The sequence below is a fragment of the Thamnophis elegans genome, chromosome 14 (genome assembly GCF_009769535.1).
Source record: "Thamnophis elegans isolate rThaEle1 chromosome 14, rThaEle1.pri, whole genome shotgun sequence".
NCBI lineage: Eukaryota > Metazoa > Chordata > Lepidosauria > Squamata > Colubridae > Thamnophis > Thamnophis elegans.
In genome coordinates, this window is record NC_045554.1 from 9,668,673 (window position 1) to 9,694,224 (window position 25,552).

Here is a 25,552-nt window from a genome sequence, read left to right on the forward strand (position 1 = left end):
TTTTTTGCCTCTTATAAAACAGAGGTAAAAGTGTCCAGGAAGACATACTGCTGTAACTTATCCCATGACATAAAAGCTTTTAATTTTCACCAATGAATCCTAAAATATTTTCACTTTCTAGCTTTTATGACAGCAAAAGGGGGGGAAATCCCTTCTACTTCCTCTTAATTTTCATCCAGATGAAAGCAATTTCTAGAAAGTCTTATGACAGAACTGAGGCAGAGGCTCCAAAAGGACAAGGAAAAATGACCTGTGAGTGGTGAGGACACGGGAAACTCCAGAAAAAATGAAAATGCTGGTGACAAGAACACTAGAAGGGAGAAATGGCACCCAGAACTTAACTGAGTACATGATCATCTGCTTTTCCCAACCAGATATGAGCCACAGTGGCACAGTGGTTAGAGTGCAGTACTGCAGGCTACTTTTGCTGACTGCCGGCTGCCTGCAGTTTGGCAGTTCGAATCTCACCAGGTTCAAGGTTGACTCAGCCTTCCATCCTTCCGAGATGGGTAAAATGAAGACCCAGATTGTTGGGGGCAAGAGGCTGACTCTCTAAACTGCTTAGAGAGGGCTGGAAAGCACTGTGAAGCAGTATATAAGTCTAAGTGCTATTGTTATTAGGAGCCCTGGTGGCAGAGTGATGAGAATGCAGTATTACAGGCTAACTGCCTGCTGCCAGCAGTTCAATCCTAATTAGCTCAAGGTTGACTCAGCTTTCCATCCTTCTGAGATGGGTAAAATGAGAACCCAGATTGTTGGGGGCAAGAGGCTGACTGTAAACTGCTTAGAGAGGGCTGGAAAGCAATGTGAAGCAGTATATAAGTCTTAAGTACTATTGCTATTGGAAGCCTTGGTGGCACAGTGATTAGAATGCGGTATTGCAGGCTAACTGCCCACTGCCAGCAGTTCGATCCTGATTAGCTCAAGGTTGATTTGGCTTTCCCACCTTCCGAGGTGGATAAAATGAGGACCCAGATTGTTGGGGGAAATACGTTGACTCTAAACTCAAGAGGGCTGTAAAATCACTGTGAAGCGGTATACAAGTCTAAGTGCTATTGGTACATGTTTCAAACTGTAATATCTATCCACAGTCTTTAGAGCTAAGCATGTAGGGATTGCTACATTCAAGCACAACCCCAGCACTTTGGAAAGATTTCCTTGTAAATTATGTGAACATGACAGATGAATTAGGGCAGTGTTCCCATAATGAACTTAATCGGGGCAATGAACAAACCACAATAATGGCTGCATTCGCTCAATATACTAAGTTTGGTTTAGGTGTTTCCTTTTTCTTTTCTGTCTAAAGGTGTTCTGTGAACTCGGCAACGAACAAGTGTACTGTCCAGTTACATGCACAACACCATCTCAGAAAGGTGGTTGTGTGAACTCAGCAATGAATGAGTTGAGACCTGACAGAAGCCCAATCCTGAACTTCAAGGATTCTCAGCCAAGTGGTGTTCCTGAGACCCCAGCTGACATCAGAAGTCTCCAGATACAACATTTCCCCTCATTATGCTCACCCAAATACAGTTTTGGGTGTAATATACCGCAAGGATCCCAAGGTGTTTTCAAACTTTTTCGGGCTGCAAGAACCTGTTAGCAAAATTCTCAGGGCCTCTTCTCAAGAGGCAAAGCTATAGTGACAGAAAACGGGCAACAAAGTTGTGTTGCTTGTAATTTACTTAGGGATATTCATATATCAAAAGTAGTTGAATTTCTTTTTTTTTCCCGTTATGGAGCCTATCAAGTTATTGCAAAACTCAATTTGGGGGGGAAAAAAACCTGTTTCCAAGTGATATGTCAGCATGATGAGAAAAATAGCAGGGCAACATCCATATTCCCCACCCAACTCCAGAGCGAGTAGAAAATTTAAAAAAATACATACTTTATAAAGGTGTGAGAAAAGGAAAGATTAACCAACTTACTGGAATAGTTGAGTCCTAAAGGCTTAAACATATTTAAGGGAGTAAGAGTGATGCTACTCTGTGATTCAGAACATAATTTGATATTCCCTATCTTCCTTAATTCATTTTCCTAAATGTTAGGGTAATTTCTCCATAAAATCAAACTTGACTGGGCAATTGAATGAAGGAAGTCTGTGCGGATTTTGTGGAAGCAATATACAAAGTTGTATTGTTTGTCACCTTCTCAATTGTTTTAACTTCCCCGTCTGATCTACAACTCTAGAAATGTCTGCTGGACTACCAAGCAAGCACTAAAAACAAAGTCTGATCTCATAGGTGTGTTTGAGACCCGCCACTTGCCACAGAACCTTTGTGATGACTTCTTATAAGTCCGAACACATTGAAGATTTAAGTTTGTACTGTTCTCTAGAAAGGAGAAAAGTTTCTTGGAGAAAAAGTGTCTTGGCGTTGTAGTACGCTGGCGGCCTGCAGAGCTGGCAGCAGAGTCGGACAGTGAGGAGGTTGGGAAGGAACATGGGCCAGTCTTGGAGTCTGGGGAAGGCTCGGATGAGGGCTCTGCGTCGGAGGCAGAGAGGGGGCCAGGGCCATCTGGTAGTTACGTGCTGCCTCCGGAGTCTGACATCAGCGAGGCAGAAGGACAGTGGGAGCCTGTGCCCAGTGTGCGCATAGTTAAGACAAAAAGGATGACTCGGGAGTAAGGCTTGGAGATGATTGGCCCCTCCCATAAGACGCAAAAGAGGAGCAAACAGACGTGAGCCTTTGCAGGAAGCAATTAGTTCATCCAGTCGGTTCAAGCTCTGAAAAGTCCTGTTTGAGACTGTGCTGCGTTCGGCCTTGCAAAACTAATTAGCAATTAGGTCTCTGGCAGCGTTTCAAGGGAGATAAAGGTGGGTGCTTATCAACATTCCCCTGAAAGACTGTGGCAACTCGAGCAGACCTCTGTCGGACTCTTCATAGACTGTTTGTGACTCATTAGGGGCTGTGAATCACCATAATTCACAGCCGTTTAAATAAAAGAGGGTTTGGGGGATTAAGATTGTGATTTATGCTTTCTCAGGAAACCTAGATCAGAACACTTGGAAAGCAAGAAGATCAAACCCCTAACAGTCAACAAAATGGTCTTCTTGCATATCCCGTAGATCAAGTCCTACTACTTCCGCTGGGCTAAGGCAAGTGATATTGTTGTAGGTGTATTCGGGTGCTTCTCCTTCCGTGATGGACTGCGTGTACCTCAGAACCACACCGGGCTGCTGCAGAGCAAAGTCTCGGAGGCCCTTGAGCGAGCAATTGCACGCCCATTTGTTCCCTTCTAGCCACAGCTGAACCAGGATAGGTGAGGGGCCGAGCCAATCCATCGAGAAGGTTCTCAGAGAGTTGTTCCTGATGTTCAGGTAGGTCAGCTTCGAGAAGGGTGCAAAGACACCACTGTCCAACGTCTCCAAGAAGTTGTTGGAGAGATCAAGCCAGGAGAGACGCAACAACGGGGCGAAGGCTTCAGGAGAGACCTCCACCAGCCGATTGGAGGAAAGAAGGAGATACTCCAGGTTCCGGAGGCCGGCAAACTGATTTGGGGAAAGGCTCCTCAGGCGGTTGTGCTTGAGATCTAGATCAATGAGCTCATGCAAATCGTTCAAGCTGTGATCTTCGATGACCGAGATGGCGTTGGATTGCAGGAAGAGTCTTCGCAGGCTGGAGAGATCCGAAAACATGTGCGGTCTGATCCTGGAGAGGCAACAGTTTTCCAGGTGGAGGCTGTGGAGTTGGCTAAGACCCCTGAAAGTGAAATCGGGAAAAGTGGCAAGACAATTCCCAGATAGGTTCATCACTGCCACATTGGAAAGTCCAAGGAAAGCCCCTGGCCTGATCTCCTGGATCTGGTTGTCGTTTAGAGTAAGGACTTCCAGCTGGCCCAATTTATCGAAGCTCTTTTCGAGCAAGATGCGAATCTTATTGCTGCCTAGCTGCAATTCTTCCAGGAACTGCAGGTCTTTGAAAGTCCTAGGGCTCAAACCGGTGATGGCGTTGCTGGAGAGGCGCAAGACGTGAAGGCTCGAAAGACCCACGAAGGTGTCTTCGAAAAGCATGGCAAGACGGTTGTGGGAGAGATCCAACCATCTCAGAGATTTCATGCCCACAAAAGCCCGCGGAGCAATGGCATTGATTTGGTTGTGGTTCAGGTAAAGCTTCAGCAGCTTCTGAAGCTTCGTGAAGATGTTCCCTTTGATGCCCTTGAGGGAATTCCAGCTCAGGTCCAGTTCTCGCAACTCGCTGAGGCTGTAGAACAACTGGTGTTGGAGATAGGTCAGCTTGTTCCCAGCCAGAACCATCTCCCTTAAATTGGGCAGGTCATGGAAGACTTTGTCTGGCAAGACCACCAGGGAATTCCACCCCAGGTTCAAGTACCAGAGGTTGGAAAGCCCAGCAAACACCCCTTCTTCGATCTTGTTGAACTGGTTGTTGTTGAGACGTAAGGAGGCCAGGTTCTGAAGGTGGAGGAAGATATTGGGTGCCAGTGACTTCAGCCGATTACGTTCCAGGAGCAAAGAGTACAGCCCTTCCAAACCATGGAAGGCATGTTGTTCAATCCCCGATAATTGACTGCCCTGAAGGTTAAGGAATTCCAGGATGGAGAGGTTCCTGAAAGCAAGCGCTTGCAAGGTTGTGAAGTTGTTCCCATCCAGCCACAGCATCCTTGTGCTTCGGGGCACGTCTTCCGGCAAGGCGGTGAGGTTCCGTGCGCTACAATAGACGCTCAGGTCATCGATGCAGTCATCAAAGCTACAGGCGCAGAGGTTGGGGCATTTCTGACTGTCAGGACTCACACATTCTTTGAGCATTCTCGCTTCTGGATGCAGAGACATCACCACCAATGCCCATATCAGCGTCGGCATGGACGAGACTCCTGTTGGATGGAAAATTAAAAGAAGAAGAAAAAAAAATAAGGAAGCTAACAAAACTGGGACAAACAAGTTAGCAGATGTAGAAGAGTGTGAAGAAATTTTAGCGCATCTCAAGGAACAGTGGGGTTGCAGGGAGGCAACTATCAGATCAGTAGCGTGAGGACCACATCTCAAAAAGAGGCCATGGGTTCTTTTGAAGAATCCTAGCTCTGGCCTTCCCTGCCACCATCTCCAACTTCACAAGCAATACTCAGAAAAAGAGGAGAATGGAGCACTCAGACCAGGAAATGGAAGAGAAGAGGGTAAAAGAAAGCGCAATTGAAGAACAAGAAGAAAATATTGGGGGGGGGGCGGGGTAAGAAGGAACTGAAAACGAAAAAGCAGCTAGATGATTTCACTGGGGTAAAACAGAACAGATGAATTATGAAATGATCATTTGGTTTAACTCTGAAGGGGCAATTAGTGCTATTATTTATGCATTAAGAAGAAAATTAGTTTAAGATGGAAAATATGGAGAGAGAATAATGGGATTGAAAATGGAATCAGAATGATGATGTAAAATGGATTATGTACATGAGAGGATGTAAAAGAAAAATCCATTTTGTTCATAAATATGTTAAAAATTGTAATAAAAAATAAAAACCTTGTTTTCAAGGAAAAAAAAGAAAAAGAGAAGAATGAACAGTCTCTTTGGTCTGTCCTCTCTTGCTTGAATAAGGTTGTGAACAGGGGACCCAAGGAGAAGGTAAGGGAAACGAGGAAGCACCCCAAAATCACAGCAGCTCAGCTCTCCCTTAAGAGCAGTCGATCAGTAGGGCTCAATAATCGCTCTGTCCTAGGGAATCTAGCACAGGGGTGTCAAACTTGATTTCATTGAGGGCCCCATCAGGGTTGTGTTTGACCTGGGGGGGGATTAGAGGAGCCAGGGGGTGTGGCCAGCTTGACGTCACTTGTCTCGGGGTCACCTGTGGTGGCCAAGTGCTAAGGCAGGAGACCCTCACTCACTCTCATCATCTTTCCTTCCTTCTTTCTTTTTTCTCCTTCCCTCTTCATTCTTCCTTCTTCCTTCCCCTCTTTCCTTATTTTTCCTTCCTTACTCTCTTGCCATCCTTTTTCTTTGTCTGTCCTCTTTCCCTTTCTTCGGTCCTGTCCCTTTCTTGCGTGCTAAAATGCAAAAGGGGGAAACATTAGTTTTTAGTTTGTTTTGCCAGCCCTCTCCCAGTGAAAATAGAGCTGGGGGGAGCACACACATCCCCTCCCCAGGCCCCGATTTCACCTGCGACAGCCTCCTGCAGCCCTCTGCCAGCAAAAATGCAGCTTGAGCCCCAAGCTCTGGCAGAGACACCGTGAGCCAGTCCTTTGCTGTTTCCAGGGTGGTCCCGTGGGCCAGATCTAAGCATCCTGGGGTCCGGATCCGGCCCATGTACATTGAGTTTGACACCTCTGATCTAGCACAATGGTCTACACAGTCCATCTTCCCTTCAAATCTCAGGGAAGAGAAAGAGGTAGATGCTCCATCAAGTGATAGCCTCATGAAGACTGTCTTACATAAGGTTCATACCCTCACCCTCTTTACACATAGGATATACACACAGTGTGCATCCTATGTTCAATTCTCAGTAGACCATTTGAGCCCCAATGGAATTAGGTCTGGCTGCCCACATCTGATGAACCCCAAAGAGAATGAAGTTAACGGCATGATGTCTCCTGGTGCTCAGTGTAACAGGAAACAAAACAACAACAGGAGACTCATAACAGCAATGTTTCCCCCTGAATATTATTATTTGCAGGGAAGCTGCCTTTCTAGAAGGGAGCAGTGAGATTTTGCACATGCGTACGATTGTTTAAAATGTACAGCCAATAAGAAATATTGAGGGTCACCCCCACTCATTCCTCCAAAGTGATCTAGGGCAGGGGTCAGCAAACTGCGGCTCTGGAGCCGCATGTGGCTCTTTCCTCCCTCTGCTGCGGCTCCGTCACCGGTCGGCGCCACAATTTTGAGAGGAGCTTCCGGTGGGGGGAGGGGGGAAGAGAAGCACAGTGCGCCAGGAGAAGACTCTATGGCAAGGGGAGGGTTTTCCAGTTGTCTCCACAATTGATAGGGCTTTCGGTTATGACAGGTAGAAGAAAAAGTACGCCATGCTAGGAGGAGACTCTATGGTGGGGGAACTGAACTTCCGGTCAGCTCCAGAATTGAACAGGGGGCTTCTGGTTAGGACTTTTGTGGCTCCCGGTGTTTTCTTTTCTGTGGGAAACGGATCCAAATGGCTTTTGGAGTTTTTAAGCTTGCCAACCCCTGTTCTAGGAAAAGAACTTGTAAATAAAACCTTACTTGGCATTTCCTGCTATTAAAGGTAAAGGTAAAGATTCCCCCTCGCACATCTGTCCTAGTCGTTCCCGTCTCTAGGGGGCAGTGCTCATCTCCATGTCAAAGCCGAAGAGCCAGCACTGTCAAAGGATGTCTCCGTGGTCATGGGGCGGCATGACTAAATGCCAAAGGCGCATGGAACGCTGTTACCTTCCCACCAAAGGTGGCTCCTATTTTCCTACTTGTATTTTTTACGTGCTTTCGAACTGCTAGGTTGGCAGAAGCTGGGACAAGTAACAGGAGCTCACTCTGTTACACAGCGCTAGGGATTCAAATAGCTGAACTGCCGACCTTTCTGATCGACAAGCTCAGCATCTTAGCCACTGAGCCACCGCATCCCTGCTTCTTGCTATTACTATTATTTAAAACGAATCCCTGTGTATTATTGTATTATTTTTTAATACTATTACATTAAAAAAAACTACAATTAAGGAAAAGAAAGAAATGGAATATTGTTTGACTTGGGACTTATTTTATCAATGGCTAGCTGACAAAAACAGGAGCTAGAAACAGGGAAATCTATAGAAGGATCAGAGATTCAAGGAAGATGTGTTAAATTGGTTAAACAAATAGTATGACTATTATTGGTATTAAGATATAGATATATAGATATAGATTAGATAGAGATAGAGATATAGAGATATAATATAGATATAGATGATATAGATAGATAGATAGATAGATAGATGATAGATAGATAGATAGATAGATGATAGATAGATAGATAGATAGATAGATAGATAGATTAGATAGATAGATAGATAGATAGATAGATAGATAGATAGATAGATAGATAGATAGATAGATAGATAGATTAGATAGAGATATAGAGATATAATATAGATATAGATGATATATATCTATAGATATAGATATATAGATGCAATGAATATCGCTGTAAACATTTGGAATATTACTTCCTAAAATGAGTTGTACCCAGTCAACACACTGCACACTGTTCAATTGAAGTTAGAATTTTTATATGCTATAAAATAAAATAAAAACTTATTACAAAAATAAAAAACTACTACTGAAGGCTGGAAAGTCAAGAAAAGTATTGAACCTCTTTTTTTTTTTAAGGGACACAATATGAGAAACGATGAACTAAAAGTTCTAAATTTGAAACGGAAAGAAAGGCAGCGTAATAGACAGAAAGGACACCAGCGGCTTCTGTGCAAGGCATCTTTACGAAAGCCTGGAATTAAATCCCACCTCTCTTTTCTCGCTCCTTCGCACACGCAAGGGCTCTCGTCTAAATATGTCACTACACCCATGTTATTTGTCTGAAAGTTATCAGTGGGACGGGGCGAAAAGAGACTTTTAACCCGAATGCATAAGGATAGTTTAAGGATAGTTTAAGGTCAAGGCAGGGACGCGGTGGCTAAGACGCTGACCTTGTCGATCAGAACATTCGGCGGTCCGAATCCCTAGCGCTGCGTAACGGAGTGAGTCCTCGTGACTTGTCCCAGCTTCTGCCAACCGAGCAATTCAAAAGCACGTAAAAAATGCAATAGGGACCACCTTTGGTGGGAAGGGAACAGCGTTCCGTGCACTTCGGCATTGAGTCATGCCGGCCACATGACCACAAAGATGTCTTCGGACAGTGCTGGCTCTTCGGCTTTGAAACGGAGATGAGCACTGCCCCCTAAAGTGGGGAACGACTAGCACATATGTGTGAGGGGAACCTTTACGTTTACCAAAGGCCAAGGTAGATTTGGCACAAAAGACTGCAGTGATTGGATGGTCTTCCTGTACCACTGAATGTACTTAAAAAACAGTAGAGCCTTGTTATTTCTTTTTACGGAGAAGCAGTTTGGTGTAGTGGTTAAGGCACTTAAGGTGGCAAACCGTGAGTCCTAGTCCTTCCTTAGGCCCAAAGTTAGCTGGGTAACCTTGGGTGACCCCCCCTCTCTTTGCCCTGGGAAGAAGGAGGCGAGGGCAAAACCACTTCCAGAGGTAAAAAAGGCCAAGAAAACTGGAACTCATCAGAATTGAAATAATGGATGCAATCTAATGCATTTAAAACTGAGTTAAAATCACCAATAAATGTTTTTTTTTCCAGACTGTACTGAATAGACGTTACATTTTTACCAACCGGTAAAGAAGCGGATTTAGATATTTATTTGACTTAGATGCTGCCTGAACCCAAATAAACTCTGGGTTGACTTATAAGATAAAAAAACTAACAAATATACAATTTTTTTTCATTTTTAAAAAAAGTTAAACTGTTTCATGCATGCTGTATAACAGGCTAAGCCAATCATTTTGACTGGGTATGTTTGTGTCCTGTGGCTGTATCATCATCCAAATCTGAAAAGACCATCATTTGGAAAATAAATTTTAAATCCACAGCTATAGATTCCAGCATCTTTAAGCCCAGAATAGACTCACCTTCCCTTGCCTTCCATACAAAGAGCAAAAAGAAAGAAGTAATGGGTGCAAAGTAATGCATTTACAAGTTTTTAAAGAGGGAGTTTTTCAGACTTAACCAAATACCACCTATTTAACTCAAGGCAGCCTGCAAACACATCCTCCAAAGTTGGCCAACACTAGGAAATCTACATTTTGGGAAATAATAATCGGAAGCTCCAGTTTTGTAGTTTTTTTCCCCCTCTTATGTGCTTAAGGAACAGAAGTGCTATGCAGCTCATAGTGATTATTTTCCATAGATTATTACGAGAGCCAGGTGAGGCAAACCAGTAGCCAAGGTTTTTATGTGTCCTGTTAGTACCCCAAGAATTAAGGAAAACACTGTGGTCGTTGTGAAGGTTTCCTATGAAAATGATTTTAACATTTCTTTAGGCAAGAGAATGGCTGTACATTCTGAGAATGTCTACCACTAGTATTTTAATTCCCTGCAGGTCAACATAGCATGAGGACGTAAGAAGCATATTTGTTTTGAGTTCTGTTGCTTGCCTTCCCGGTTTCCTTTTGGTCAAATCACCCCTCATGAAGTTGAGCAAAATCAAACAGCTTCCTCTGTCCCTATCATATACGTATACCTGTTCAGTTTTGCTCTAACATGATATTCCCCTTCTCTTACCTGTTGCTCCTGCCCACTGCTACAAAACTTTAAGCACTTTTGCAAATCTTTTAAAAGAGACGCAGGATAAAAGGGGACACATTTGCAAGATTCCCCCCCCCCTTTTTTTCCCTACACCGCTGATCTTTTTCACTGGCAATGCACAGCAGCAGGTTAAAGCCAGGATCCTCCGCAAAACGAATCCCACTAACCAAAAAGCTGTACGAATGTGGTGCTGCAGCCCAAATCTTGGAAGGCTTTACCTTAGATACCCGTAGTGGGGAAAGAAGGAAAACCGCAGGAACACGAACAAGCAGATCCTGCAAAAGTCTATTTTCCTCTCCCTCCCCCCCCCCCACCCCACAACAGCCCTTTTTCTGTGGCAGAGTTGGTGAGACTGGCCATGCCAAAGGAAAACCAAAACACGAAATCACTTTTTTTTTTAAGAAGGGGGAAAAAAAAACCCAGTTCCTCCCTACCTTTGCTCATTCTGGTTGCTCTCGGGCTGAAGTGTGAAAAGTCAACGGTTTGCGAGCAACTTCAGGTAATGCTTGTCCTCTGGGTTTCTACAAATAGAGCAGTTCAACAGCTACCACCCTGTGGCTTGTCCAGCTGTGTGTGTGTGTGAGAGAGAGAGAGAGGGGTTGCTTTTTTAACCCATCATTTACTGGCACGGAGCACTGAGTGCCTTTAAAAGAGCAATATGGGCAATGCTTATCTCCTGGGAAGGCATAATGGTTGAAGAGCGTCCTTCTCTCGGGGGTCTCCCCAAATCATCTTGTTGGCTCCTGTAAAACTCTAAACTCCCCTTTAAAGTTAAAACTCCACTTTAAAAAACTCTATAAATGCATTAGATTAAAAAAAGAAAAACCTAGATCTTTCAATGAATCCAGCTTCACATAGTTCTGCCCTGCTGGGACAGCTAAGTTGAGGTTTAGTGTCATTGCACCTCGTACAACGAAATTCAGTGCCAGCTTCGGTGTACATTAATACATAAGGAAAACTATAAAAATAAAACAAAAACACAATTCTAGACAATTGAATTGAAAACCACTGATGTTGCATCAATATTGCACTAGCCAGTAGAATTTAATATAGTTGCTGCTAGAATAGAAGCTGTTTTTCAGCCTATTTGTCTTTGTTTTTATTGTCTGGTACCGTCTGCCAGATGGTAATAGTTCAAAAAAAAAAAGGGAGCCCAGGATGAGATGGGTCTTTAAGAAGGTTTGAACTTCCTTAAGGCAGCGTGAGCTATTAAGCTCTTCCAAAGTGGGGAGGGGGCAACCAATGACCCTCTGGGTAATGACTTTAACCCTCAGTGTCCTATCTGCCACTGTGCAGTTGGCAAACCAGACACAGGTGCAGTAAGTTAAAATCCTCTCTATGGTGCAGCGGTAGAAGGTCACCGGCAGTTTTTCCTTCAGTTGTTGTTTCCTAAGAAGTCTCGGGTTGATCTTTTGAATGCTAGATCAAAGGGCTGTGGGGAGAGAGGAAGTCTAGAGAGGTGTTAGATGTGGCTTCTAGGCTTCTTAGAAGCATCCAACTGGAGCAGTACATGCTGGCTGAAGGCCATTGGTCTCATCCAGCTGGGATCTTATGATTGTAAATCATGGTTGTGAATCCGACACAGATAGATCGGTCTCCAAGGATCAACCCTACGGCAAGGAGGGAAGGGACTACCTTGCATTGAGGTGGGGGGGGGTAGGGAGGATAGGCATGAACAGAATGAAGGTATGGGTCCTCCTTAAAAGTTTCTTCTTGGAGGGGAAGGGCCATATCTCTGCCCTTTGTTTGCAAAGGCTCTATGGTTTAACCTCCACCTTTCCAGACAAGTTTGCAAAAAGAGGTGGAAGCACAGGAGAGCTGCCCCGTTGGTCAATGGGGCAACTTTTAAGAAGCCAGATCGAATGCTTAGACAACAAAATAAATCAGTGAATAAGATGCTGGTGCATATTGTACTCCTATGATAATTTGTTCTTTCTGTTCTCTCCCCGGAGATTAAAATATATGAAAAACGGTTGCAAGAACTGGATATTTCTAGTTTAATGAAAAGAAGGACCAGGGATGACAGGAGAACAGTCTTCCAGTATTTGAGGGGCTGTTGCAGAGAGGGGGGGGAGGTTTCAAGCTATTTTCCAAAGCACCCGAAGGCAGGAGAAGAAATATTGGGTGGGAACTAATCAAGGAGAGAAACAACCTGGAATTGGGGATAAATTTCCTAAAACAATGAGAACAATTAACCAGTGGAACAGCTTGCCACCAGAGGTTGTGGGTGCTTCATCATTGGAGATTTTTAGGAAAAGACTGAGCAGTCACTTGTCTGGAACGGTATAGGGTCACCTGCCTGAGCAGGGGGTTGGGCTAGAAGACCTCCAAGGTCCCTTCCAACTCTATCCTGATTCCCTTTGATTGGTGATTCCCTATCCTGCTAGCTGGAGTGACTATGACAGGGAGGGGAAGCCTAGAAATGCACTACAGTTCCCAGCACCCCCTGCGACTGGACCGGCTGGCTAAGACTTCAACTGTGTCTGCTGGTTAAACGAATCTCTACACGGGGAGGGGGTCTTTGGTGCTCACTGAGCTTGGCTGTTTTCTGGCAGACGTTTCATTAACCAGACTAGGTAACACCATCAGTGCTACAAGGAGTGGGGTTTGCTCTCAGTTTATATTCTAGTGGGCTGGTCTTGGAAATTTTTTGGTTGGGCCGTTTACTGTGGACTTCCTTGGCAGCTCCTAGATGGAAACATCTGCAAAATCAAGAGAGGACCATGGACTCATTATTTCAACCCTGAACTTCAAATGTTCTCCTCTGTTGGAATCTCTACCTACAAACCAGACACATATCCCACTTTTAAAACTTTTTTTGGAGAGGAGCAATCTGAATTCCTAATACTTATCAGACTAATGCAGTCCTTAACTGAACTCTTTGTAGCCCCTTCTTGTAAGGCAAAGATTGCCACATCCTTTTCCCCTACTAATTGAACTATTTTAAAGGGGATGAAATTGTTAAGTCCCCACTTCTAGTGGTACCAAGAAATCAAACATCAACCGTTAAGCCACCATTAGGAGGAAAGGCAAACTGGCCTGGCCAAGGCGGTCTTATTAGGATGATGAAGAAGAAAAGGTGGATATACTTGTTCCCTGAGCAGATATTAGATGTCTTGCTCAGCTGCATTCACAGCCAACGACTAAGAAGATGTTATTCAAACAGTTACCCATCCAGCTGGTAAACAAGCCACAGAGCAAGTTTGTTTGGCCATGGTGGAAAGAGTCGAAAGTGTCTGAGGACACCAGAATTTAACTCACAATTCTTATGTGGCTTACTGTGTTATGGAAACCTGGGCCATGATCTAACAAGGCAGCTTCTTTGAGAAGGAAAGATCTAACAACAAGAAACTATTAATCCGGTTATTAAAGGTAAAGGGAAAGGTTCCCCTTGCACATGTGTGCTAGTCGTTCCCGTCTCTAGGGGGCAGTGCTCATCTCCGTTTCAAAGCTGAAGAGCCAGCGCTGTGCGAAGACGTCTCCATGGTCATGTGGCCAGCATGACTCAATGCCGAAGGCGCATGGAACGCTGTTCCCTTCCCACCAAAGGTGGTTCCTATTTTTCTACTTGCATTTTTTATGTGCTTTCGAACTGCTAGGTTGGCAGAAGCTGGGACAAGTGATAGAAGCTCACTCCGTTCTGGTAAGGATTCGAACCGCTGAACTGCCGACCATTCTGATCAACAAGCTCAGTGTCTCAGCCACTGAGCCACCTAATTATTGGGTTATTATCACAAACTTGGAGGATAGGGGTGACATGATAGCAGTGTTACGATATCTCAGGGGCTGCCCCAAAGAAGAGGGAGTCAAGCTATGATCCAAAGCACCTGAGGGCAGAACAAAAAGTAATGGGTGGAAACTAATCAAGGGGAGAAGCAACTTAGAACTGAGGAGGAATTTCCTGACAGTTAGAACAATTAATCAGTGGAACAACTTGCCTCCAGTAGTTGTGAATGCTCAAACACTGGACGTTTTTAAGAAGAGTTTGGACAGCCATTTGTCTGAAATGATATAGGGTTTCTTTCCTGAGCAAGGGGTCAGACTAGAAGACCTCCAAGGTCCCTTCCAACTCTGTTATTCTATTCTGTATACCTAATATCACAAAGGTGGGAATGCAGTGTAGGGTGTCTGTATTCAAAATAGCCATGGCTGCTTAAAAGAGGAACCCGGTCTTGCTGGAAAGGATGCAGGATCCCACATATTTAATGAAATATCACCAATTCCTATATTTGCTTTGACAAAAGTTTTTCAAGCATCGGAAAGCTCTTCGGAGAAGATGGCCTGCATGGCTCTGCAGCCGCTTGGAGTTTTAGGACAAAAGGAAGACCGAGAGAAAAGGAGACTGGAGAAACACCTTTCATTCTGCAAGTCTCCCAGGGTTTGTCCTTGCTATCATGCCACATTTCTATTGAATTTAGATCCCCCCCCTCCTTCTCTTGTCTATTTTAACATTCAATTCTTGGAAATTATAGACCAAAAGGGCAAAATGAGAGAGACACACACCAACAATTTCATAGGCGCTAAGTACATATTGACACAGGGCTCAGAAACAAAAAGAGGGAGAGAGAGAGAGAGAGAGAGAGAGATAGAAAGAGGGGAAAAAACCTTGAGTCAGCAGGGACCTTCGAGCCAAGAAAGATAAAACCTGAAATTTCATTAGGCACTTCATTTTCTGTTGGCAGTTCTATGGTTATCTGGGGTTACTGTTAAAAAAAATGATGTGCAAGACAGCACCTTTTATCATTAGTGCATAGCCTTCCCCATGCACTCTATTTTTTATTTTTAAAAACTTTCTGTGCTGCCCACCTCACTCTGAAAAACAACTCTGAGCAAGGGAAGCATCTCCCAACTGCGTTTTGTGATTTCAGCCGTCACAAAATCTCCGTGTTCGGCAGGAGAAAAGGCACGCGTCCCTTCAGAAGAAAGAAAGAAAATCAGGGGATAAAGGTAGAAGTGGTAAGGCAAGCCATTCTCTTCCCCCACTTTTTTTGCAGAAACTATCAAGATAAAATACAATAGCAGAGTTGGAAGAGACCTTGGAGGTCTTCTAGTCCAACCCCCTGCCTAGGCAGGAAACTCTACACCACTTCAGACAAATGGTTATCCAATTTCTTCTTAAAAACTTCCAGTGTTGGAGCATTCAGAACTCCTGGAGGCAAGTTGTTCCACTGGTTAATTGTTTTCAGTCAGGAAATTTCTCCTTAGTTCTAGGTTGCTTCTCTCCTTGATTAGTTTCCACCCATTCCATTGCTTCTTGTTCTACACTCAGGTCCCTTGGAGAATAGTTTGAATAGTCCCTCTTCTTTGTGGCAGCTCCTGAGATATTGGAAGACTGCTTTCATGTCTTCCCTAGTCCTTCTTTTCATTAAACTAGACATACCCAGTTCCTGTAACTGTTCTTCATCTCTTTTAGATTGTTATACTTTCTGGCGTGGGATACAGCATGGAACTTTCAAACCACGGATTTACAGTGATAATTCCCAAAGTTTCACAAACCTCCCCAAAAAGGCATGTGCTTGAGATCGCCTCATCCAGGTATACAATCTACCCACCCCATAAGTTGTGGGTGTAGAGAATGCAGGCATGCTGTAAGTTCCCGCCCTCATCCATTTTCACACCTGAATGTGAAACAGGTAAGGGACTGGAATACCTTAGCTATGGGTCATTTCTCCCAGAATAGTTTAGTCTGCGGAGACCACCACAGACGGCCCCCTCCGTGATAACATCCAGGAAAGCAATTCAAACATTACTGAGGATGGAAGAGTTTACTGATTTACAGGGATCCTTTCCCCGATACCTGCTGCATTAGGAATGTTAGCTTCTTTGGTTGTTTACAGGAATGTTGATATAGTATTGATATACCCTGCCAACAAAAGTGTGTCTAGTCAAGGCTTTGGTTTTCCCAGTTGCAATGGATGGCTGTGAAGGTTGGACCATAAGGAAGGCTGAGCGCCAAAGAATGGAGGCCTTTGAACTCTGGTGCTGGAGAAGACTCCTGCGAGTCCCTTGGACTGCAAGGCCATCCAACTGGCCAGTCCTAGAGGAAATCAACCCCAACTGCTCTTTAGAAGGTCAGATCCTGAAGAGGAAACTCAAAGACTTTGGCCACCTAATAAGAAGGAAGGACTCCCTGGAGAAGAGCCTCATGCTGGGAACGATGGAGGGCAAAAGAAGAAGGGGACGACAGAGAAGGAGGTGGCTGGATGGAGTCACCCAAGCAATTGGCGTGAGCTTAAATGGACTCCAAAGAATGGTAGAGGACAGGAAGGCCTGGAGGAACATTGTCCCTGGGGTCGCGATGGGTCGGACACGACTTCACAACTACCGGTAACAACAACAACATTATTGATATAGTTAGGTTTGTGTTTCTTTATTGCTAGTCTTTAATTATGCAAGGTGAGTGGTGTGACTGAGATCGCATATAAGATCCAGTAATAAGGCAGAGGAACCAAAGGTGTGGCATCTGTGCTTTTAATGTAAGCTCTGTGTCCTGGGCCTCAGTAGGGTGGATTTATGAGAGAGCAAGTGAGATGATGATGTCATCCCACCAAGACATGGATTGCACACTGAATGCATTGGAATCATATGTGATGTCACTGGGGCATCTTGCATGGCTGATGTGGCTAGCTGGTCACTTCGTGTTTCCTTCTGTGGCTTTTTTCTGATTGGTTTCAGATTGTATTGGAGGGGATTATTTTTGCATGCCCCTACCCAGGGGGATGGCTTTGGGATGATATAAGTGCATAACAAATAAAATCAGGAGGAATTAAGACAACCCAAGAAAAGCTGAAAGGAAACCAATGTAAAATCACTATCACCATTTGATTCTGTAGAAGAAGGTGAAGTTTGGACCAAGAGATGAGAATATGTCCAGGAAAAGGATGTATTAAAGGAGCCAGATGTGTCAGGCATCAGTTCCAATAACTCTTAGACAACATGACCAACGGCTATGCTTAAAGGTAAAGGTTCCCCTTGCACATATGTGTTAGTCGTTCCCAACTCTAGGGGGCGGTGCTCATCTCCATTTCAAAGCCAAAGAGCCAGTGCTGTCCGAAGACGTCTCAGTGGTCATGTGGCCGGCATGACTAAACACCGAAGGCGCAGGGTGCACTGTTCCTTTTCCACCAAAGGTGGTTCCTATCTTTTCTACTTGCATTTTTTACGAACTGCTAGGTCGACAGAAGCTGGGACAAGTAACGGGAGCTTACTCCATTACGTGGCGCTGGGGATTCGAACTGCTGAACTGCCGACCTTCTGATTGACAAGCTCAGCATCTTAGCCCCTGAGCCATCGCCTCCCTCAATACGGCTATGCTTGTGAGAGTTGAAATCCAAGTTGGATGAAGGCCCCTTAATAGCTGACCATCAAGGTTGACAGTTATTCCTGTTACTAAAAAAAAAAAAAAAAAAGGAAGGTAATTCCTTATTTAATAACCCTAATTGGGACCTGCAACTTTACCCCTAGGTGACCACATGACCATGCTGTGCTTTCCAGTTGGAAAGAGACAAGATTATTCCGTATCCCATCTTCGGTTTTTGTTTGCCTCCTAGCCTCTTTCCCACTCTTTGCACTGCGTGTGTGACAGCTTACTGTGTTGTATACATCACAAGCAACGTGATGACAATCTGGGACCCTTGAAATGATGGTCCCTGGCATTTCTAGGAAAGATTTCTGCCTTCAACTCTGGAGAACTTTTGCTCGCCAGTGTCAATAATACAGACCTTCATGTATCAACCAGATGAGAGCAAAACTAGCACAGTATCCTAATTTGCTAACAGATTTCAAACCCAAGAGGAACAATATGATTAAGCACAACAGACTCCATTTCCGATTGTAATGCCTTGAATCCCCTTCTGCGTGATTAGAATAGAAGGCTCCCAAAAATGACTAGGGCAAGGGGAAAACACCCTAAACGTGCTGGTAAGTTGTTATTAATTTTCATTTTTAATAGACCATTCGCATAAATTATCCCTTTTTTCCACAGGATCTGTAAAAAAGAGAAACAAAGAGTGGCACATTGAGTAGCAATAGTATAAAATATTATGTATCGTTAGGGACTGTAATAGTAGATTATTGGCTAAGATAATATTATTAGCTAAGATAATATTAATCTATTAAGAGACATTCAAGGAATTTAGGAGGGAAATTTAACCACTACCTGGAATTTTGTCCTTAAAGTAGTTTTTGTTAAAATATTCATGTCTGGGAGAGACATGGGAACAAGGTCAGCCAATGAATAGGCATAGCAACTAAATCAGCCAATGGGAGCTTAAAAAGATCTGAGTCTGTGCAGAGAATTGAAACAGAAACTAAAGAAGAAAGCAGTCTGCTGCTCTGAGAAGTAAACTAGCAGCCTGTCTGGGCTTGTCTGCTAATATGAAACTAACTGCCTGTGTTTGCCTGTAATCCTCCAGCCTTGTGTTTACTTGGAAGAACCACCTGTTGGTATTGTACATTTATTCATCTATTCTTATGTGTGTAAAGACATTAGTGAATCCAGATGAATCAGTTATCTGTGTGTGCTTTCTGGATTTGATTTTTGCAACAAACTCTGAGAGATTTCAAGGGCCACACTGAACCATAAAAAAACTGCCTTTGAAGGGCAGTTGTCTCTAAAGGAGATACAAAGTTAGCAAGTCTTGGCCAGTGGATTACAAGATCCATCCTCAGATTTCACGTGTAGGTGATTTTAGGTCCTCCACAATAAGGTTATGTCAGGCGATTGACATTTTAAAGAACAGCTTGTTGAAATTCGCCATACCTGTTAGGTTAAGTTCGTAAACCAGGATCAAACAGGGCTTGCGAGGGGCAGTGCCCTCAAGCCTGATCCTAGCCAAATTACTGGTGAGTGAATAGGGAGAGCCAGTCTGGGGCAGTGGTTAAAGCATTAAGCTGAAAAGAAGGAGACCAAGAGTTCTAGTCCTGTCTTAGGCACTGTTCTGATCGAGGCTTCCCAAGAGCCTGAAGCCAATCTTTATCCTCTTATTTTAATTGTTGTAGGTTTTGCTTAGAGTGATTAGTTATTTTTTATAGGAGCCAAGGTGGCGCAGTGGTTAAATGCAGCACTGCAGGCTACTGCTAGATCAGCAGGTCAGCGGTTCAAATCTCACCGGCTCAGGGTTGACTCAGCCTTCCATCCTTCCGAGGTGGGTAAAATGAGGACCCAGATTGTTGGGGGCAATATGCTGACTCTCTGTAAACCGCTTAGAGAGGCCTGAAAGGCCTATGAAGCGGTATATAAGTCTACTGCTATTGCTATTGCTATTGCTATTTTTATAATCGTGACTACCATGACATTTTTTAAAATCCGCTCTTTAGTCTACTTAGATTGTGATGGATTGGAAACATAGCTAATAAATAAATAAAGGGAGGAATTCTGAGAAGTATAATTCTGCCCTCCCCCTCCTTCTCTCTCTTCTTTGAACTTTCCAGCAAATCCTTCAGTTTTCCAGGGAATTGAACTCAACCATTTTCTGCTTTGGAATGTAAAGTTGCAATGTCCGTCAAACATCCATCTATTTATTCTAGAACAATCCACCCATCCAACTGGTACAATGCCAAGCATTTCCTATGCCAGGGCAGTTTTATTTGCCTATTGAAGCAGCCAAAACCTAGCCAGCGGCCTTCGGAATGCTTGATGTCGATGGGACTTATTCTTTACTATTATAGATTTATTATGCTTGTACATTACACTTCTTTCCATCAGCACTTGTGGGAGTTTGCATGGAATCCCTACAGGGACTCCTATCTGTAAATGCTCTCCAAATTTCTACAGCATCAACAGTAGATTGGATTCTTTCCTGATAGGAGTACATAAAAGGTGAATGTTCCCCTTGCACATATGTGCTGGTTGTTCCCAACTCTAGAGGGCGATGCTCATCTCTGTTTCAAAGCCGAAAAGCCAGCGCTGTCTGAATATGTCTTCGTGGTCATGTGGCCGGCAAGACTCAACGTCGAAGGCACACAGAACGCTGTTACCTTCTCACCAAAGCTTGTCCCTATCTTTCTACTTGTTATTTCTCACGTGCTTTCGAACTGCTAGGTTGGCAGAAGCTGGGATAAGTGACAGGAGCTCACTCCTACGCGGCGCTAGGGATTCAAACCACTGAACTGCCGACCTTTCTGATCGACAAGCTCGGCGTCTTAGTCCCTGAGCCACCGAGTCTCTTATGATTACATAAAATATGGCTTTTCCTCAAATACATAGGACTATCTGCTACAATTTTACCTCTGCAACATTAACTACATAATTGTCTAGGTTAGACTAAGAAATAGGGTTGTTAAATGACATCCTGGGGTAGAGAATAAGCAAAAACCTGGATTTACTCAACTCTAGTTCAACCCTAACTTTACTCGCTGCCTGTTTTCATCCTACTGGAAAGTTGAGGTCACACCACTTGATTTCATGAGATCAAAGGAGGGGTTGGCTACAGATGGTGAATCTCAAGCCACCAGAGTGGGACCGGAGTTGGTTAGTTGTAATCTTGAACAACCACAAGATTATTTGGTGTATACATCCTTCTGCACTTAGCTGTGCAAACTTTTTGACGCAACTCATTAAAGTAGGGGCAACTCATTAAAGTAGGGGCAATTTCACGACTGTCCCCAGTCACTCATTGGAGGGGGTGGAGGGAGAAGGGGCATTCACAACGGTCTCAAAATACTTTGGAGGTCCCAAGTCTCTCCATTATTGAACTCACGCCCCAAATATATCACAATACATCAACAAAGCACACCTTCCAAACGTTACTTAGTCACGCCTCCTATTGCCTACTCTGCCTGAAATGCAAGGGTTAATAAGAGACCAGACCACAAGACTGAAAGGAGTGGATTATCTGTTTTCTAGAACTGAAGTCTCTAGAGTTGTTGGTGCCATTGCCAGAACTACTAACGAGGGTCTACAACTAGGTTAATAGCTGACGGAGTTTAGTGTTTTGTTCAAACAGTAGGTTTTTTTTAAAAACAAACAAACAAACAACCAAAGGTTACAAAACAAGGACTATGTTCATGTAGGACATTAAGCAAGCAACCTTGCTATTGGTTGCCAGTCCCGTTGCTGACACTGGATGAATAGGCTCGCGGAAACAACTCCTGCTGTTTGCTGAATGGGACACCTGAATAAGGTCACTAGCTTACTCTTCCCCCTTAAGCCCCGGAAACTGTAGTTTGCTATTAGCCTCTGATTCTTGGTTTGTCAAGACTCTTGATTTGGATGTGATGGTGATAAACCATAGAAGGAGATTTGGTGGTTTGTGTTGTCACTCACAGTGGGAAAAAGGAGCCAAGAGCCAAGCCAAGGAAGGCATTGGCCAATGGACAACAATGCACAATCAGCGTTCTTAGCATCCTAAGAGCTGCAGTGGCGCAGTGCATAGTGCAGTACGGCAGGCTACTTCTGCTGATTGCCGGCTGCCAGCAGTTTGGCAGTTCGAATCTCACTAGGCTCAAGGTTGGCTCAGCCTTCCATCCTTCCAAGGTGGGTCAAATGAGGACCCAGATTATTGGGGGCAAGAGGCTGACTCTATAAACCACTTAGAGAGGGCTGTAAAAGCACCGTGAAGCAGTATATTAAGTCTAAACGCAATTGCTATCCTGGTTGAAGGCAACCTGAGGGGTCCTGATTGGTCTCTGAGCTTGACTGGTTTTTTTTTTTTAGAGATCTTTCATTACCCAACTAGGTAACATCATCAGTGCTAGAAGGGAGTGGAGTTTGCAGAGAGGAGGAAGAAAATTGGGGAGTCCTCAGTGTCCTCTGAGCTTGGTTGTTTTCTTGCAGATGTTTCATTACCCAAATTAGGTAACATCATCAGTGCCAGAGGAGAGTGTTCACAAGGAACCAAGAGCAAACTTCACTCCTTCCAACACTGATGTTACCTAGTTTGGGTCATGAGATGTCTGCAAGAAAACAACCAAGCTCAGAGAGCACCAAGGACCCCACAGTTCCCCCTGTCCTCCTCCTCCTCTCCCTTCTAGTCCTGATGATGTTATCTAGTTAGCAATAGCAATAGCAATAGCAGTTAGACTTATATACCGCTTCATAGGGCTTTCAGCCCTCTCTAAGTGGTTTACAGAGTCAGCATATTGCCCCCATAATCTGGGTCCTCATTTTACCCACCTCGGAAGGATGGAAGGCTGAGTCAACCTTGAGCCGGTGAGATTTGAACCGCCGAACAGCAGCTTAGCAGTCAGCTGAAGTGGCTGCAGTACTGCACTCTAACCACTGCGCCACCTCGGCTCTATGGGTAATGAATCATCTGCAAGAAAACAAGCAATCTCAGAGAGCACCAAGGACCCCCCATTTCAACACCGAGCTACACATATTCTCCTTTATTGAAGGCAACCTTCCAATGTGGTCAGTATATTTTTAGGGAATCTGATCTCCAGAAGTAACAGAACCCTGATAGGCTTGTCCTGAGACTCTCCCTCGTGGCACAGAGTAGTAGGGAGTGTGTCATAACCTTTCACCTCGGGCTGCAATCACCCACCGCTGGTGGCCAAAGGGGCGGCTTCCCATTATACTTTCTTCTAGGAATTCGTTTGTAGGAACAAGTTGTGTTGTCCAATCAGATTAGATAACCATTGTCCAATGTAAAATTGACATTGGCGAGAAAAGTAGCCAGCCTTTTGTTGAAAACAGGCGTCCTTGTGACTACCTAACTTTCTGGGCAGTGATGGTGTGGGGATGGAAAGTCAGCTATCCAAACAAACCTCGGTCCAGGATCAGGGAAAGCATTGACTTTATACTTGGAATGACCCCATGTGAATCCTTTAGCCCAGTGGTCTCCAACCTTGGCAACTTTAAGACCTGTGGACTTCAACTTCCAGAGTTCCTCAGCCAGCTTTGCTCTGGAACTCTGGAAGTTGAAGTCCACAAGTCTTAAAGTTGCCAAGGTTGGAGACCACTGCTTTAGCCATATCAAATCCCGGCATAGCTTCTCTCAACCAAAGAAGCGGACAGAAGGCAGATTCTACATTACTGGTAAAGAAAGGTAATCCTTGATTACCTTTACCAGTAATCTAGAAAATAGAGTAAAATAATATTTTGCTGAATATATTTCAATAATGTCTATTCATACCAGAATTATACAGGTTGGATTATCATTTTAGCAGTGCAATAATATTGCAATATAAATGGATATGAAGAACGGGAAAAAATAGACTTTGAATGACTGTGCTATTAAATATGTATAAAAATATGAATAACAATGAAAGGTTAGAAATCAATGGGCGATTAGGGAAAGATATAAATATATTAATCTAAACATGTCTATTTATAGTAGAATTATATGGATTGAGGAACTGGAAAGAATATGAATAGAAATACCCTAAGCTTATAAATGATCATGATTGATACCAAAACTGTAGAAGGAGATGTTAAAAAATGGAAGAATGAAGGATGGAACTTGGATTTAACTATGGAAATATGAACAACAAAATAGGTGGAAAGCACATCTTTGAATATTATAGTGATATGAAAGGGGAGGGGGGATTTAAAATAGGGATAGAAAATAGTGAGGGGGGAATAATTATTATATATTAATACATTAAGATATACAAAAGGACAGAAAGATAGTTCAGAAAGGAAGGGTGATAATAAAAGACATGTATAAATAATATGAAACAATGGAAATGAAATCTTTAGGAATAATAAGACTATGTTCATTCGTACTGAAATGTATGTTACCCAGTTACCACAACCATTTGTGCATTGATACGTATAAAGAATCTAAAAAATAAAAATCTGATTGGGGGGGGGAAAGGTAGTCCTTGACTTACCACCTGTTCATTTAGTGGCGATTCGAAGTTACAACGGCATTGAAAAAAGTGACTGAGGTCCATTTCTCACGCTAACGACCGTGGCAGCATCCCTGAGGCCACGCGATCAAAATGCAGAGCGTTGGCAAAGGCTCATATTTATGACTGTTGTCGTGTCCCGGGGTCAGGTGATCCATTTTTGTGACCTTCCGTCAAGCAACAGTTAATGGGGGAAGCCAGATTCTCTTAAAAACTGTGGCAAGGCATTGTGGGCGTAAGTCAAGGATTTCCTGCATTGCTATGATTTGTATTAAATTAGCAACTTCTTGTGGCTAATAACAGCTATCTCAACTGTTGCTGAGACACAGCCCAACCTGGGAATTTGGAGGAGGAGGGAAAAGGGCTCTCATTGTTACAGTCTGTAAAGATTCTCGGTCCTCCAGGTCATGGTTACCCCAAAGGTGCTTTTTCAAGAGGCAACTGGAGTTTCTTGTTTTTTTTCTTTTGAAGACGTTTCGCTTCTCATCCAAGAAGTTGTTCTGACCAAGGCTTCCCAAGAGCATGAAGCAAACTCCTGGTCCCGACAAAAACCCCTTTTATTCATTGACTGTGAATTCTGCTCATTCACCTCCAGCAAAGTCTTTCAAGGGAGGATTTACAGTCACAGACCTTCTCTGGCTTGGAGAGCTGCCAGGCCGATCTCTGCAAAACTTGGCAAGGAGTCTTGGAGAGTCACAAACCAATGAAGCAAACTAATGGTCTCCTGCAAACTCCACTCCCCTTTCCCTCCTCTTTTCTTTCCTCTGGGAGGGGCCATTCATCGTCCACCTGTGGCCTTACTCCCAAGTCAACCCCTGTTCTTTATAGCAATAGCAATAACAGTTAGACTTATATACCGCTTCATAGGGCTTTCAGCCCTCTCTAAGTGGTTTACAGAGTCAGCATATCGCCCCCACAGTCTGGGTCCTCATTTCACCCACCTCGGAAGGATGGAAGGCTGAGTCAACCTTGAGCCGGTAAGATTAGAACCGCTGAACTGCAGATAACAGTCAGCTGAAGTGGCCTGCAGTACTGCACCCTAACCACTGCGCCACCTCGGCTCCTAAGCTGTTCCCTTCATCTGGCAGCTCTGCGGATGGGCACACTGGGAACAGGCTCCAGCTGTTTGTCTGCCTCACTGATGTCTGACTCTGAAGGCAGCTGACGGCCCTTGTCAGAGCCTTCCCCAGACTGCAGAACAGGCCCATGCTCCTCCCCAACCTCCCCACTGTCTGAATCTGCCACAACACAAGCTTCTTCAGCCTTCCATTCTCCACCGTGCTGTCAGAGCTGAAGAAGCTCCTTGGATAAGAAGTGAAACATCTTCAAAAGAAAAAAAAAAGTTTTTCAAAGGTTTCCAAAGTCTAGCTGCAACTTTGAAAGTCTTGTTCTTACAGAAAAAAAAGGAACATGTAGGCACCTGTAACATGTTTAGTCCAGCCTGCTTGCTGGATTCTGAATCATGCGTCCTCTGCAATGGCAACAGGTTTCTTGGATC

General features: G+C 44.0%; 1 protein-coding gene across 3 annotated transcripts; it reads right to left on the reverse strand.

Moving 5' to 3' along the window:
- Positions 1-2,484: 2,484 nt before the first annotated feature.
- On the reverse strand, positions 2,485-25,552 carry IGFALS (insulin like growth factor binding protein acid labile subunit). Of its 3 annotated transcripts, none has more exons than XM_032231228.1 (2): positions 25,475-25,552; positions 2,485-4,827 (listed from the first exon to the last, which is right to left on the reverse strand). In XM_032231228.1, exon 2 carries the CDS (start codon positions 4,814-4,816, stop codon positions 3,026-3,028), a length of 1,791 nt encoding a protein of 596 aa, XP_032087119.1. In that variant the 5' UTR covers positions 4,817-4,827; positions 25,475-25,552; the 3' UTR covers positions 2,485-3,025. The 3 variants fall into 3 exon arrangements, with proteins under 3 accessions (XP_032087119.1, XP_032087118.1, XP_032087120.1); XM_032231227.1 differs by lacking the exon at positions 25,475-25,552 and adding an exon at positions 10,695-10,856; XM_032231229.1 differs by lacking the exon at positions 25,475-25,552 and adding an exon at positions 5,831-5,864.